Source organism: Zea mays, chromosome 8, assembly GCF_902167145.1.
Source record: "Zea mays cultivar B73 chromosome 8, Zm-B73-REFERENCE-NAM-5.0, whole genome shotgun sequence".
Lineage (NCBI taxonomy): Eukaryota > Viridiplantae > Streptophyta > Magnoliopsida > Poales > Poaceae > Zea > Zea mays.
The window spans coordinates 170,160,652-170,174,596 of NC_050103.1; the positions used below are offsets into that span (position 1 = coordinate 170,160,652).

Consider the following 13,945-nt stretch of genomic DNA (forward strand, 5'->3'; position numbering starts at 1 on the left):
ACAGCCTCGGTCGCTCCCATAACATCTATTTTATGACATGTCCTAATAATATATATTCCATCTTTTTTAAAATAGTAGTCGTCATTTAAAAGAATTAGTAGGTTTATATAATTTTTTATTTATGCATGTGTTTTATATATTTATCTAGATTCATCATCATCCATTTGAATATAGACATAAAAACCAAGAGCTAAAATGATAAATATTTTAAAACGTGAGAGTATATTTATAACATAAATACAACCTATAAAGATTAATTGAGATAAGCTACAACCTTCATTCTGATCGTGTCATTGAACACATGTATTTGGCCTCCATTCGTGCCACCAGCACGCTAGGTAGTAGCATGCGCATCCACGCTGGACCCCGTCCATGCTTAATCAGTGTAAATCCACGCCACCACACAAGATAAAGCCATGAGCTAGCGCGCACAACCAATATACATCTAACAGTTAGCAGCGCGCATGTACCCAACGTAAGGGGCAGGCTGCAAGCCAGGGCGACGACAGGGGGGGACAGGGGAGCAATGTCCCCCCTAATGCTCCCCTAATTCTATAGGACATGTTAGTTTTTAGCTAATTCTCATGTAAATGGTGCAAAAAATGTTTCTAACAGCCCCTTAATCTAATTTGGCCCCCCCCCCTAATTTTGGATCTTGGCTTCGCCCCTGCTGCAAGCAGTACCATGACAGGCCTGCTGCAGCACGCTAATACATCATAGCTGCGAGGACGTCGTCGTGGCACTCACCCCAAGATAACTGCTGGTGGCTCCGTCAAATATGCTTTAACTTATAAGCCCTCGTTTGATCTAATCCTGGATCCGCCACTAAACACAAGAGTATTTCCGTAGTGTACGTTTGGTAGTGATACATACTACTCCCTCTGTTTCGTTTTAGTTATCGCTGGATAGTGCAAAATTTAACTATCCAGTGACAACTAAAAAGAAACTAGTCGGTTGCCCGTGCGTTGCGACGGCTTACAACAATACCCACGTAAACTATCCATAAAAAAATTCAAGATTTTTTATTGATTGTCTCCGCTCTCTGTATAATATATTTTTTGATTTGGCTAACTGATGTTGTTGTTTACTCCATGCAAATATGTCTTAATACAACACGACCAATAAAGTGAGCGATTAGAAGAGAGTTCACAACGATTGACTGAATGAACAGAGATTATAAAATGACATAATTCCATCATACAGAGACCAAATAAGAGAAAGTTTGTGAGATCAAGTTTCTAAAATAAGTCTCATGAAGTCAAACTTATAAAAAAGATAGATCAAAATATAGAGTGATTGCTAAAGTCAGACATTAATAAAAATTGGATGCGCTCCATATAAATTATGCTACTTCTTAGCGATTACTAACCTTTAAAACCAACAAATAACCTTTCATTTTGCTGTTAGTGTGACAAATCATTGCTGCTCCATTCAATTCAGCAACCTCAAACACCATGTAGTCTATTGCGCCAATGTGGTCTCAGAAACGACCTAATGCTTGCAAGAGCCAAGAACGTCGTGACGTGCTTGAGCTGTAGCCTCGACCCGTAGTGCTGGCCCCGCTCGATACGGTTATTTTTTTATTTTACAAAAAAAACGTATATACCTATATACAATTGATATTAATATTAAAAACATCTTAGCGTGATGTTCTACTGGTTAGACAGTTTCATCCAGTGTCTCCCGCTCTTCTTCCATCAGGGCTTGGGTTCGAACCCCACCTCCTGCACCGTTTTTTAACATTTTACGTTGATTTAATTAAATGGATCAACGGACTAACGGGCTGTCCCGATACAGTTAGCAGGCCGACATGACTTGCCTGTGCCATAGCTGTGGCCCGCGTGCATCTAGCCCGTAGCATGATGGATTATTTGTAAACCTGACTTGCCTGTGCCATAGCTGTGGCCCGCGTGCATCTAGCCCGTAGCATGATGGATTATTTGTAAAAAATGATGCATGACGACCGTTGGAACTGGTGCTTTAACCGAAGTGTCAGTGAGAGGACATCGAGTTACAGGCTAGGGGACAGGACAGGTGGCGGGACGCGTTGCGGACAACGACACCACACTATGGGGGTGTTTGGTTGCTCCGGCTAAAGTTTAGCCCGGGTCACATCAAGCGTTTGACTTTTAAATAGGAGTATGAAATATAGACCCAACCAACTGGACTAGATTCGTCTTGTCTTTTAATCTTCGGCTGACAAATTAGTTTTATAATCCGACTACATTTAATACCCGGAACGGATGTTCAAACATTCGATGGGACAGAGGCTAAATTTTAGCGGGGTGTAACCAAACACCCCCTATGCATTGACCCAATTTGGACAACATGGAGTGGGGTAAGATTAATAACTGCTTACTTTTTTTTACTCTACTCAAGATATTCCGGCGAGGGGAGATAAAAAGAAGGCATGAGTAGCAGAGTAGGCATGTCAATGCGTATGGTTAACCCACTTTTATCCAACAATTATACCTACATAGTTATTTAAAACATTGTTTTATAGCATTTTATATTGTAGACTATATTATCTGTAGAATAGAGTTTAAATATGAGAATAGGGATATGTAAGTCTCAAGTCAACTGCGTTTATAAGGACTCATTTCCAAAGGAGCAAAGAAAATCAGCAACACGATCCTATTATGGCAAAAACACATTTTCGGAATTCCATTTCAGTAAACGGTCGATTCAAAATGGGGCGAGACGGAGTGCAGCAAAAACCCCAAGCCCCGCAAAACCCCTAAACCCTAGCTCCCCACCCCCAGCCTCCCCGCGGCTTCCAGCGATTGGAGGCGAAGCAGCCGCCATGGCGATCCTCCTTAGGCGCGCGTCGCTGCGGCGCGTCATCGCCTTCGCCGCCGCCTCCTCCTCCTCCTCTTCTTTGCACTCTGAGGTCCAACCCTCGCTCACTCTGCTGTATTTAAGCTTTTTTTTTTTTGTGGTTGGGGTGGGCTGGGTTGGTGAGTGGCGATTATCGACCGAACGCTCAATGCGTTTAATTGAGTTTTTCACTGTGCTGATTGAGACTGAGCCGTAGTTTGGTCACGGGAGTTTGATCGTCTGTATGAATCACGGCCTTTGACGCTGATTCCTCTCGATTTCAATCTCAGTTAGCGACTGATAAACTCTTTAGCTCCGTGTCAACGTGTCTTATCCCACAACTAGATTTACATGTTTATCTCTCTGCTTTATTGAGTGCCGCCCAAACATCACGTTACTGTCAGAAATGTTATCTGATCTTACTGCGTGGTAGATTTGTTTTCCTATTGTGTGACCATGATACAAAGGCATGAGCACTCCCTGTTGCTTTTAATATTTGTTAGTTTAAATGGATGGCCTGTGCTAACCCACTATAATGGCTCAATAGTTTTTTTGTAGTATGTACAGTGACACGAGATTAAAAATAGTGATGGCACCGGATCAAATATGATACATGCTCTAGATTTTTTTTAAAACACGAATCCTATTTTTCTCATGCTTTAATATTTGTGCAGATTTATAAGCAAGGGGTTTGTGGATCCATGTTTCATTGCCGAGAGTTCGCATCAAAAGGTCATAGACAAATTCTGTTATGTTTTTTGCACATTGCTTGTTATCTTGATTTCTTATTGTTACCTGCATTCTGACACGATTATACTACTACGGCATTTCTTCTTTTGCTTATGTTATACTCCTTTGTCACTGCCCACTGGATCAGTTACTGATTCTTCTCTTGCCTATGTAGCCAAAAAAAAGAAGTCAAGTGGAACAGACTCCGATGAGGAGAGTATGTCAAAGAAAGACTTGGCTTTACACCAGGCTATCGATCAAATAACGTCTGCATTTGGGAAGGGGGCAATAATGTGGCTTGGGCGTTCGCAAGGCCTTAGAGATGTACCTGTTGTGTCTACTGGGTCTTTCGCTTTGGATATGGCTCTAGGAACTGGTGGTCTTCCAAAGGTAAGAATTTGCATATTAATGATTTAAGTAGAACTTTTTTGTTGATCATCACATTTCACATGTAATATTTTCAAATTTTAAATTTTGATTAGTCTAGTTTATGATGTATTTTATTCTATAAACTATCTTGCTAAATATCTTTTATAGGGGCGTGTCATAGAGGTCTATGGTCCAGAGGCTTCAGGCAAGACAACACTTGCTCTACATGTCATTGCAGAAGCACAAAAGAATGGGGGTAAACTCTGAACTTTCGATGATTTCATTAGGATGGGAAAAATAGAGGAAATTAGCTTGACAATTAGGACAGCCAAAGTTTGGGATTTTCTAGGATGCAACTGATCTGCTGAATTATACACTCAGCTGCTTTTTTGTGGTGTAACATTCACCACTAAGAGGAGTGCTACACTATGGAAACTGGTTCTTCTTTGGCCGCCCTTCCTGATCCAGGAAGGGAGACCCCAGCCTTGACATCTTTTAAGGCAGTTTATCCATACGTCATCGTTATGATTCAGAATTCTGTAATGACTTTATATGTTCTTTTTAAGCAAGCCATGAATATATTTTGAGAAGGTAGTTTTCCAGTTTGATTCTCAAATGCTGATTTTCCTTTTAAAAATGTTGCTGGTCTGCCTACATAACAAAGTTTTTTTTGAGTAATTGATTGGAAGTTGCAATACGTGAAGTTAAAAGAAAAGTTATCCTTACCTTGTTTAGCATATGGATAAAATGTGTGAAGAAGTCAGCCATGGATGTTATTTTTCACTACTTTAAAGTTTGAACTTCCTTTGTCTACACTCTTAAGCCTTATAATTTCAATTATGTCAAATTTCTTATAATTTCAATTATGTCAAATTTCTTTGCTTTAGTTACCCTCTTATAGTTCTATAAGAACATCTTAATGACTTTTTTTCTGTTTTCTAGGTTACTGTGCCTTTGTAGATGCAGAACACGCTTTGGATCCAGCTCTTGCAGAGTCAATTGGTGTTGACACTAACAATTTGCTCGTCTCTCAGCCAGACTGCGCTGAGCAAGCACTCAGTCTTGTGGACACACTGATTCGAAGTGGATCTGTTGATGTTGTTGTAGTAGACAGTGTAAGACCTAGGTCCATCTGATTTTCTCATTTTGAGCCGAGTTGCTCTCTATTTGTGCAATATTGCAGTTCTTTATGAGATTTGAAGAACATTTTCCAAAGCTTGATCTTAATAACCTCAAAGGCTTCTTTTGTCTCTGAAGTTAGTTGCAAGTTCATATTATCTTATTCTACTATGTAGGTAGCTGCGCTTGTTCCAAAGACTGAGCTTGATGGTGAGATGGGTGATGCACATGTTGCTCTTCAGGCTAGGTTGATGAGCCAAGCTCTTCGCAAGCTTAGCCACTCACTTTCACTTTCGCAGACAGTTTTGTTATTTATTAATCAGGTATTAAGCATACATAATTTTCTCGGTGTTAGTCACTAAGTTGAAGTAATTTATTTATGGTTTATTCCATTATGTATCTTATTGAGGTGAAGCTTCACATACGTCAGAAGATTGTTGCCATATTGAACTTTAATTAAATGCTATAAATATAGTTGGATTTTTTACTTTCAAGTTCTTAGGAATTTCATGCTGCTTAAGAAAAAAAGGAATGCCACTGTAAATTAGGAAACATTAGCATATAATTCCATCTTTTGAAGGGATATACCTGGTCCTTCCTGTGCAATCTTACCGATTTTTGTATGGAATTGATCATTTGTTGTTAAGCAGTTATGTCCTTTCTATTCCTTAAAATGTCCTGTATTTTCGCTGCCAAATTAGTCTCTTTGTCTCCATTGTAGATCAGGGCCAAGGTAGCCACATTTGGATTTGGAGGACCAACTGAGGTCACTTCTGGTGGTAACGCCTTGAAGTTTTATGCTTCTGTTCGCTTGAACATCAGGCGTATTGGTTTTTTAAAGGAAGGTGAAGAGGTAACTAACTAAATCATATCTTTAGCATTTACCCGATTTAGTTTAGTATCCAGTGCTTTAGTGTGTGAAGTTCAGTATGTTCATAGCGTGACTTTGATTTAACAGAGATATACATGTCTGCATGGGGCGTATTTAACTAAGCCACTACTAGACACATGGAATAGGCAATTTATAGGCATGTACATGCGCTGTCACCCTACAAGCTTAAATTATTTCTGAATTAAAATAACTAATCTACATATGCCAAATGGGATTTGCAGTAGTGAGGTTTCGATGCTCCCTGAAACAGTACACACTTTGTGTAGCTTTTGAATGATTGTTTCTTCCATTTGCAGACAATAGGTAGTCAGGTTGCTGTGAAGATTGTAAAAAATAAGCATGCCCCACCCTTCAAGACTGCACAGTTTGAGCTTGAATTTGGAAAGGGGATATGCCGCAGTTCTGAGCTTTTTGAACTTGGGTTGAAGCACAAGCTTATCCAAAAGACTGGCGGTGCATATTATAGATTCAATGATATGAGTTTCAAAGGTAAAAATAACCTTAAATCTTACCTTACTGAAAACAAGAGTGTTGCAAATGATCTGGAGACGAAACTAAGGAGATTGATGGGAACCGAAGCACCTAAAGAGCAGGAGGCAGAAGACAGTTCGCCGAGTGATTTGCCTGAAGAGGTTGTCACACCTGAAGCATCCTCAGAAGAGGATATGGGAGTCGTAATCGAGGCTTGACCAGTGATCTGACGTGCTGGCAAGCGAGACCAGAATTTCTGGAGCTGTTCCTGTAAAACAATATTTTGGGTCCTGAAGTCACCACCGCTTGGATCGACATGACCCTGCGGTGTTCTGGTGATTCCATTGTAACAGACTTCAGCCCTTACCGTGCTTTTACAGTAGTGTAGCATGAAGAGAATTGGCATTGTGTGAAATCATGCTGATAGCTGAGAGGTGGAAGTTGAAGGCGGTAAGGTTGTGGTCTCTGGCTATCTGAACTCTAGTGTAGTATATAGTGTAGGCGACGGTAAAATGTAGTGGCGTGGTCGTGTATACATGATGCTCACATTTTGAGCTCCTGGTTTCACGTCGAAGCCAATTTCAAAAGCATTCTTTATTGAGCGCAGCTAGAATTACATCGAATTCCCCCCTCTTCCGGTACTTGCCTGGTTTCTGCTTTGGGATAGCTGTTGCTTGGTTATTCTGATCTGCGCTGATCCGTGTTTGCCGATCAGGCCCGTTGGCAGGTCCTTTATACTGGAGTATCTCTTTACAGGCACATTTTCTTTGAGGAATGGTAGACAGTCTGTGGATCAAGCAAAGTGTCAATTTTTGGAATCGAAGTCATCCCCATTTCCATTATTAAAGCAATGGAAATACAGCGGTTTTGAAAGTTTAGACAGCAAAAGAAACGCTGGAAGAAGCTAGAGCGAACGAACCGTTCATGCTTCTTGTCAGCTTTTCAACCAGTAGCTGAAACAAACCGCCAGCTTGTTGAAGCTCAGTTGTCAGTTGGCATACAGATTGGAGTTGCCAGCAAACAGCCGGGGTGCAGATTGACGCAGCTGCCGTCATGAACGTCGTATAAGCACAGGATGAAGCCCAATTCTGATGAAGGCAGGCCATGCAGGAATCTCGCATGCCGACCACGCACAGACAGATCCAAGCCAAAGCAAAACAGGACGGTGGGGACCCAGCCGACATGTATCCATGCACGCACGAGCCTGCACGACGGGAACGGAATGGCGGTGGCTTCTGCGACCCGCGTGGTTCAATGCCGGGAGCCCGAGACTCGGTTGGTTGGAAAAAATCGGTCACCAACAAGACGCAACAATATGCATGCATGCGTAAGCATGGCCGCCGGGGTGGGGGTGTTTTGAGTGAAGTGAAGGCGACGGAATGGTAGCCGGATCATGCACAGGCATGTGCCATAACGTGCGTCTCCGCGTCGGAATTTTCTTCCTGCAAAGGAAAAAAACTATTTGTGTTTATAATATTATTACTAGTAATACTTTAGTATACCACGGTAAGTCGGATCGTATTCCATTGGCAAATGTATAGCGTGCGGCGTGCCTAGCCTAGGGCCGGTACTAGTAGACAGCAGTCTAGTACAGCTGTACTACGCGCGCGCAGGGGCAGGGCATGGTGCGGAACTGCGGACCACGTACTAGGCTGGCTCCAAAGCACGAGGTGAGCGCCGCGTGTCCCGGCAGGCATCAGCTCAGCTGCTAGCCTCCTGCCCCTGCCACCGCCGGCCATTGGTGCCAGGTGGGTGGGTCGCGCAGGCTGTAGCGCAGCATGGCGCGTGACAGCGGGCAAAGCCACTGTGGCACTGCCAGGTGCCAGCTAGTAGTATGGTACAGGCAAGGCGTACGATCGCTTCGCTTGGCCCAGTGCGCTCTCCTGTCCGTCCACGTGGGTGATCGGTCTGCATGCAACGGCCGCCGTCCGATCCAAGGCCTTCCTTGGGCGGCGCATGCGGCGGACCCTCGTCATCTGGTATCTGTCCCTCCCCAGGCCCCAGGCCCCAGGCCCCAGCCCCCAGGACCCAGGAGGCCAGGAGGGTCCACGCACAAAAAGGACTGGCCGGGCGGCGAGCGGTTGGCTGGCCGCACGTGCCGCTGTCTTCCCGTTCCCGGGCTTCGGTCGCGTCTGTCTCTCCACCTTCAACCGGCCCCGTGCCCGAAGGCGGTGGCGCCTGTAGATGGCAATGGGTATCCAAAACCTGAATATCCGACAGGTTTTACCCGAATGAAGGCGGGTACGAGATGATTTCTCTACCCGCGGGTATATTAATGGGTAAAAACCTCTACCCGTTGGGTAGACGGGTACGGGTTGGAACTATCCATACCCGTCTACCTATGGGTAAAATATACCCGCATCAATACAATTATAACCATCTAATAAAGCCCATCTTAACTAAAATAAAACTCTTCTCTAGCTATCATTTATCTAGATACCAAGTTATATAATCATATGATTTGTTATATGTGAAGCTGAAGTTGTTTTTATATGTTTATTTAATATTTTGAGTGATTGATATATTGGAATTTAAGACTTTCCTAGCGGGTACGGGTTACCCGACGGGTAAAAATACCCGCGTGGGTATGGGTAAGATTTTATACCCGCGAGTATATATGGGTAACCCGACGCATAGATTTTTTTTATGGGTACGGATATGGAATGGTACTAGCCGACGGATATGTATCCGTTGCTATCCCTATTGGCGCCATGTCACGTCCGTTCATCGGCCGGCGAGCGAGACATTTCTCCACGGCAGATGCAAACAGCTGCCCTGCCATTGCAGGCTTTAGGCCGTAGCTCTTATCTCATTTCACATCCCACCTCCCATTTTAAATTAGTATCATCATAAAGACAAAAATAATTGCACTATCCAGTGACAAATAAAAAGAAACGGAGTGAGTATAGAATTATTAGAAAATGATACAGATTAAATCCAAACGAATAGTCTACTACACTATGTAAATAGTACTACTTCTAATGCAAAACAATGTTTCGCAGAACTATATACACAATATGCTTAGTAGTATATAGGCCAAGTATATAGGCCAAGTGATGGCAACGGGTTGAGTATGGTGCATTTAAATGAATACCTAACTTACAACATATTAGTTATTGGGTAGAATTTTGTACCCGTACTTACATTAAAAAAGTTATATCCATATTTGCACCTGTCGGGTAAATATTCGTGAGTATCCTATGAGTATAAGCATTTTATATGGTAATATATAAAATTTTATACCTGTATCATATCCACGAGTAAAATTTTATACTTGTATGTATACTCGCAAGTAGAACTACATACGCATACCTGCACCCGTCGAATACGATACAGGTAGTATCCATACCAGTAGATACGATTGCCATCCCGCGCGGTACATGCTGCAATTTTCCCCTATTCCTACGTTTTCTCCCGTGAAAACTGTGAACTGCATGTAATTTCTATACACTTCCAATAGGATACCCGCGTCCCTAAAGTCATCTCAATTTTGATGTGTTAAGTAGGGTCACACCACCATGTATATATAGACAATGAAAAAATATGTATAACCCTCTGACTTTTAAAGGATAATCTATCTCGTTCTCTCACCTTTAAAACTGATTGTTTAACACCCCAGCTTCACAAAACTAGACAAATAACCACATGTGCAGTTTTAGTTGATGATTTTAATGACATGACACTGAATTAAGTGGTCTAAATTTCATCATCAAACCCTATGAATAGTAGCGCATCTTACCAATGAGACGAGTCTCGTGATCTGTGAAAACAGATTAAAGAGTTCTAGGGTGTCTCTGACTAGTCTGACAACGAGCGTTAGACCATATAATGCAGTTATGTTAGGGTTTTCTCTATAGGATCGTTGAACCCTATGGATAGTGATAATGTCATACCAATGAGTTGGTTTGAGGACCTATGTTGAGTGACTAGAGAGTTCAACTGGCATCAGTCTGGTCTGGTGGTTTCTCACAATAGTTCTAATACAATAAGTACACAATTGTCGTTATGACTCATTGGATCATGTGATTTGGTCCGACGGGTGAGTGACGAATGGTTCGACGATCATGATTTTTTGTCAATAATTATTGTAACAACTAATTGTCCAGTTAAGGGCTATAAATATCCCCACCAACTGATCTATATTGGTACTCTTGTCTAATTTAATTGTCGAAGCAATACATATTGAGTGTGAAAAAAGGTCATTGCCTATTGAGGGCCTGTTCGACTAAGGGTGGATTGAGGGGATTAAATTTCATCCTATACAAATAGTGTGCACACATTTTTATAGGAGGGAATTTAATCCCCATCAATCCACTTCGAACCGAACAAGAAGGCGAAAATCACTTGGTTAGCAACCTCATTAATGTAGAAGAGAGCAATTAGTGTGCACACATTGGTTGCATTGAGCTTGGTATAGTCAAGTGATAGTTTGTGCTTATTACTTTTGTGGATCATCATCGCCTAGATGGTTCGGTGGTGACTATGTGTACGATGATCATCTAAATAATTTGTGCGTTACCCAACTTAGGACTTATAGACGGGTGTGAACGATTCGCCATGCCCAAACGACGAAGAACCAGTTGATAGAGAGCATTTGGTCCTTGCGTATACTAAGGAGGAGCAACCACCATGTGCTTGTGCTCCAACAAAAATTAGTGGAGAGTGTTAGCTCTCCAAGAACTCCACAAAACACGGAGAAGTTTTTTGACCTTTACCTTTTTTGCACATTTACTTTTAAGTAATTCAATTTAAACATTTACAATTCTTAAAATTGTCATGCAATATAGAATGAGATATTAGAGTGCAAAACTCTTTATTTCGCATTATGTACGCGGGTGAAATTAGTTTTGCAATTAAAATTGTGGCGGCCTGGCTGACTAGTCCTAAAAGTCTAATCGATGCACTGTTCGACTCTAGGGCCCTGTTTGGCATAGCTTATTTTCAGCTTCTTCACAAATTTAAGCTGAAGTTCTGCCAAACAGACAGCTTCTGCAGCAGCTTATCAGTTCAGCTGCTTCTCAAAATGAACTAAAAGCAGCCAACAAGCAGAAGCTGCTTTTTATCAGCTTATCAGATAAGCTGCTTTTTTAACAAGCAGCAGCTGTCCCAAACAGGGCCTAGATCATTACTGATTTCGAATTTGTGTGTCCTCTATATCCTACTATAGGTTTCTTGCTGTAACCACCCGTGATTAATGCTGCCATGTGCTCCCAAGTTCTAACAAGGTTCCCATGAACCGCAAACAGCTTCAATATATAGCCCCGTACATACATACTCCAGTAACAAATCATGTATACGTATGACCAGACGTACAGGCTGCCGTATAAATCGGGACAAATATTTGCCACTCGCTGTTTTAATTTTAAAATAAACCGTAACAAATAAAAAAGAACATAAAGAGTACTATACCTAGGGCTGACAATGGGCTATAAATTTTGCACTCAAACTAATGCCTCAAATCGAAATATAGGGCTCTACACAGGAAAAACCACTCCAACAGTGCCTCAATTCAACAAATTTTGTCAAAAAACTATAGGGCACCCTCTCAAGTGCCTCAAATATACTACACCGTAGTGGGTTGCCCTATAATCTAGATTTGGGGCTTTACTGTTGGAACAGAGTGTTTTGTTTGTGCCCTAAATTCTATAAAATTTACTTATTTTTAAATTATAAGTCATTTTTATAGGTCACGTTGTTGGAGATGCTCTAAGATTTAAGGATCAAATCGGGTTAGGATCGGACTCTATTTTTAGTCATTTTTGAACTATAATTTATTTAGGGCCTTCACATTTTGTGAAGAATCATTTGGATCACGATCCATTACCACCTCTAACTATACCACCCATACACATATTACAGTGATTTTATTTGGTCTAATAGTGTTACAATAATGCGCCACCGGAAATTGGGTTTGCAGTAAAGTAACTAGCTTTCTCTAATTGGGTGTTTGGTTTGAGGAATGAGCTAGTCCATCATCTTATCACTACTCACTATTTTTGTTTGGTTTGTGGAATGGAATGAGTTGATCCATCACCACTTCATTCCTCGTAGTTAGTTAGTACTAATATGAAGAATAAGATCATCCCACTAAATTTGAGGAATGAACCCATGATGCACCATCTCAATTTAGATGTAGTGATTCCTTAAACCAAACACCTTATAAATGAACAACATCAGAAATAATATTATCAGTTGCGTGTAGGGCTGACTGACAAGATTGTCAATAACGAAAGATCCTAAACCTCCTATGCTCCAAATAGCGAGAAGATTATTTACTCTATAAGCTCTGATATTTTTCTACAAATCGTTCTCTCTAGATAGAGATGATAGTTCTTGATATATTGTCTGTTCTCTGCTCTATGTATTTTTATATTTTAGATAATAAATTTTAAGCAAAATTTAAATATATGCTCCTATGATCCATGGCATGACTCCAAGTGCCTGTTCGATCGCCTAAATTACCGTGCGAAATGGCGAATGCATGATTTGGTCTCTCGGTCTCAGGATCAATGGGAAAGCGGAGCTCTGATCGATCTCCGACAAATGTTAATCAAATTTATTCAAATGGTAGTAGTATGCTGCATGCGTCATGCGTGGGAATGAAATCGTCGGCCCACTCATCACACCACCGATTTAATTATCTCCCCATTATTATAATACTACTAGTTAAATCAACAGGTTAGCAGCACACTGCCACAAACAATTCCACTGGGAGGCCAGGATTTGTTTGTCTATTCGGGCGGCTGTGGTTTGGTCAGGTTTCGGCATCTGATGGATCATGGATGGATGGAGATCCCTTGCAGCCAAAGGGAATAGAAATGCCTCCGTTTGGATGGAGCGGACACTATGCAGGCACGTACTAGCTCAGATCTCTGTGTGTAATCTTGGTTCCAGCTGTTAAGTTTGGCATCTGGTTTTAGCTGCCATTTATTTACTCGCTCATCGGTGGATCCATTATCTGGAGAAACAAAGTGTGTCTGGAAGTGGCAATGTTTGGCCACAGCAAGATATGCGAGCTTGTTGTGGTGGGTTCAAATAGGCCAATGTGTTGCTATATGAATCTTTTCTTCACGGTAAAGTAAAGTAAGTTTATCTCTCTCTCTCTCTCTTTTTAAAAAAAAACAAAACAACAAAGACAAGACGTACACAAATTTGACAAATTTAGCCCAAGTGGGTTGAACATCAGTATCATCGATCGTGGAGAGTAGTAGCAAGGCATAAGCATCACGACTTGCTTTGATCGTGATTTCCTCCCACAAAACTCGCATTTCAAATGGTTTGGATGTAACCATAAACAAGTCGTGTACATGGATCGAAATGACCCTTCCATGAACAGTGACACCTCTCCTACTTTTACTAAAACGAATGGCGACCGGCTTTTGTAGCGAGTACTCATCCACGACTGCAATTCCTTGGACAGTTTCTAAGAACGGACATCACTTTTTTTTTCTGCACATACTCCCTCCAGCGCAGTAAAGGTAGTCGTTTAGGACATGATTGTGCATACCAAGGAGTGATTAATTATCATAGAGTTTTCCCTGTTTGCCC

The 13,945-nt window shown here is 41.6% G+C and overlaps 1 protein-coding gene across 1 annotated transcript; it reads left to right on the forward strand.

The window, feature by feature from the left end:
• Positions 1–2,710: 2,710 nt before the first annotated feature.
• On the forward strand, positions 2,711–6,993 carry LOC100191367 (uncharacterized). Its single transcript, NM_001136801.1, has 8 exons — positions 2,711–2,890; positions 3,492–3,549; positions 3,722–3,936; positions 4,084–4,171; positions 4,858–5,030; positions 5,211–5,357; positions 5,756–5,887; positions 6,223–6,993. The coding sequence occupies exons 1-8, from the start codon at positions 2,804–2,806 to the stop codon at positions 6,613–6,615; spliced, it is 1,293 nt and encodes a 430-aa protein (NP_001130273.1). The 5' UTR covers positions 2,711–2,803; the 3' UTR covers positions 6,616–6,993.
• The last annotated feature ends 6,952 nt before the right edge of the window (positions 6,994–13,945 follow it).